Raw genomic sequence first — 2,126 nt, forward strand, 5'->3', positions numbered from 1 at the left:
AAATCCATGTACGAATGCAAGAAGAGCGATCAGTACGACACAGCTGATGTACCCACATATGAGGAAGTGACACCCTATCGGCGACAAACCAATGAGAAATACAGACTTGTCGTCTTGGTTGGTAAGTTTTGCTTTTGTGTGTAATTCTGATGAAATGAGTGAGGCACTGAGGATTTAACTTCAAAGAGCACCATGCTTAAAGTTTGCCAGCTACGGAATCTCATCCGCTTGTTCACTTAGACCCACCTGCAGGGCCTTGAGCCAGCGGATATTTCTCCTTCAGGCCCCGTTGGGGGAGGTCAGCAGGCTTGCTGGCTCGCTCCGTCTTCACTGCGCTGCGCAGGCATGGCCACTCATCGTACCGTCAATTACTCTTTCACCTTCCGTCATCTTCAGAATCGCCATCCATTCCTAAAGTATCCCACACTGATTTTCCTGGAGTGGTTTTAGGTGGCGCAGACAGCGGCAGTGTCCGTTCATTTGGAGGGAGGCCTCCCCTTCCCGTCGGCCTCCATCCCTCCTCCAGGGCTTCTCAGACCTCGTTGAGATACCCAGGGATCTCGGAAACATGCAGCTTCCTATCAGTGCGAGGCCAGAGGTTCTGCAACTCTGACAAGTTCCCAGGTGCGGCCATGCTGCCGGCCCAGCCTGATCTGAGAGTGCTTTTTTGCTTTTTAGCTATTGTTACTGGTTATAATGGAAACGGAGTGAGGTATGGGGCTGTGCACACCGGAAAGCCTTGTTGCTCTGAATGTGTTCGGTTCCTGTGACATTCTTTTGTTGGCGGTTGTAAACTGGCTGCAATTGATTTTGATTTTTCTACTTTTCATATCACACTTGTTTTGTTGTCATCATCTGTTATATCGAAGGTTTTAAAAATCTCTGCTTTTGTCAATCTACTGTTCAGGACTTGTTCAGTGAGATTTTAGATTTGGCCTGACTGTTTTGATTTATTATTATTTTCAGCCTTTATTCCAAAATTCCTATAAGAAAAATAATGATTTGAAATTCTTTAGTCCCTAACACTTTATTTCCCTATTTTGGAGCAATTGCTAGTGTAATATAATATTGTTTAATCCCACCCTTATCCTTGCTGTGACTGTGCAGCATGACATTTTGTAGTGAATTCGGTGACAGCCAAGGTCATCGTATGTGACTGTCCTTCAGAGTGTTTCCAATTATTTGCTTTCTTCCACATGGTCATTCATCACTTAGAAAACCTTTCCACTTGTATGCATGGCACATTTGTAGTATTAGAAGTTTGGAGTTTATTTTCCGGAAAAATCTCCATCTATTATATCTTGTGAGGCAGGATAGCAGAGATGTTAAGAAGTGGGTCCCTGTGGCAAGACAGGCTGCGTTCCGATCCCGTTCTCTTCAGTAGCTGCGTGACACCAGCACCTTCAAGACGTTCTCTGGGCTTTTGTGTCTTCACCTGAAAAACCAGGACAATAGAGCATCTGCTTTCTAAGCCCATTTGAGGGTAAAATGAAATAATATTTGCAAAGACAGACCAATTCCTGGCATCTTAGTAAGGTTTTAATAAAAAGTAGCTCTTCTCTATCGACTACAAATACCAACCAGATAAGCACCACTATGTTCAAACATGAATAGGCTTCTGCTGATTTTGAACCTCAGTGTTCAAATCACTTAAGTTAAATTAGATTATTTAGCAGTTTATCATCTAAAAGAATCAAATTTTGGAAAGTCAAGATTGTTCCTGAATTAACCATTTATTTTTCATGATTGTAAAAATCATATACTTAGGAAATAGTTTCTCGACTCCTACAACATGGATAGGAAGATGGGAAGAGCATAAGCATCGTGGTCCTCAAGCCTCATTTTTTACCCCCCCGTGTTTTCAGAGCTATTGAGAATAATGGTGTTTGCCTTGCGACTGTTAGATAGGTATTGCTAAGGAGGTGTATAGTATTATTTTTTCTACATTCTTACCACAATATTGCATGCTTTCCATTCTTGGACTTAACGTTCAAGTAATTAAAATCAACCAAGTCGTTAACATGGCAAAAATATGACAGTGGAGGACTTTGAGCTTGGTCAGAAATATTTCATATTCTCTTCATTTTGTCAAGGTGCGAGTTCAAAGCGGCATTTCAGCCACTAAA

The 2,126-nt window shown here is 42.0% G+C and overlaps 1 protein-coding gene across 1 annotated transcript in view; it reads left to right on the forward strand.

Moving 5' to 3' along the window:
* MPP7 (membrane palmitoylated protein 7) overlaps positions 1-2,126 on the forward strand; it is a 234,541-nt gene that overhangs the window by 202,586 nt on the left and 29,829 nt on the right. The window contains exon 14 of the mRNA XM_023536171.1: positions 1-121. This exon is cut by the window's left edge and continues 4 nt beyond it. Within this exon, the coding sequence (XP_023391939.1) occupies positions 1-121 (121 nt within the window). The remainder of the gene's footprint in view (positions 122-2,126) is intronic.

This window comes from Pteropus vampyrus, unplaced genomic scaffold (assembly GCF_000151845.1).
Source record: "Pteropus vampyrus isolate Shadow unplaced genomic scaffold, Pvam_2.0 Scaffold150, whole genome shotgun sequence".
NCBI lineage: Eukaryota > Metazoa > Chordata > Mammalia > Chiroptera > Pteropodidae > Pteropus > Pteropus vampyrus.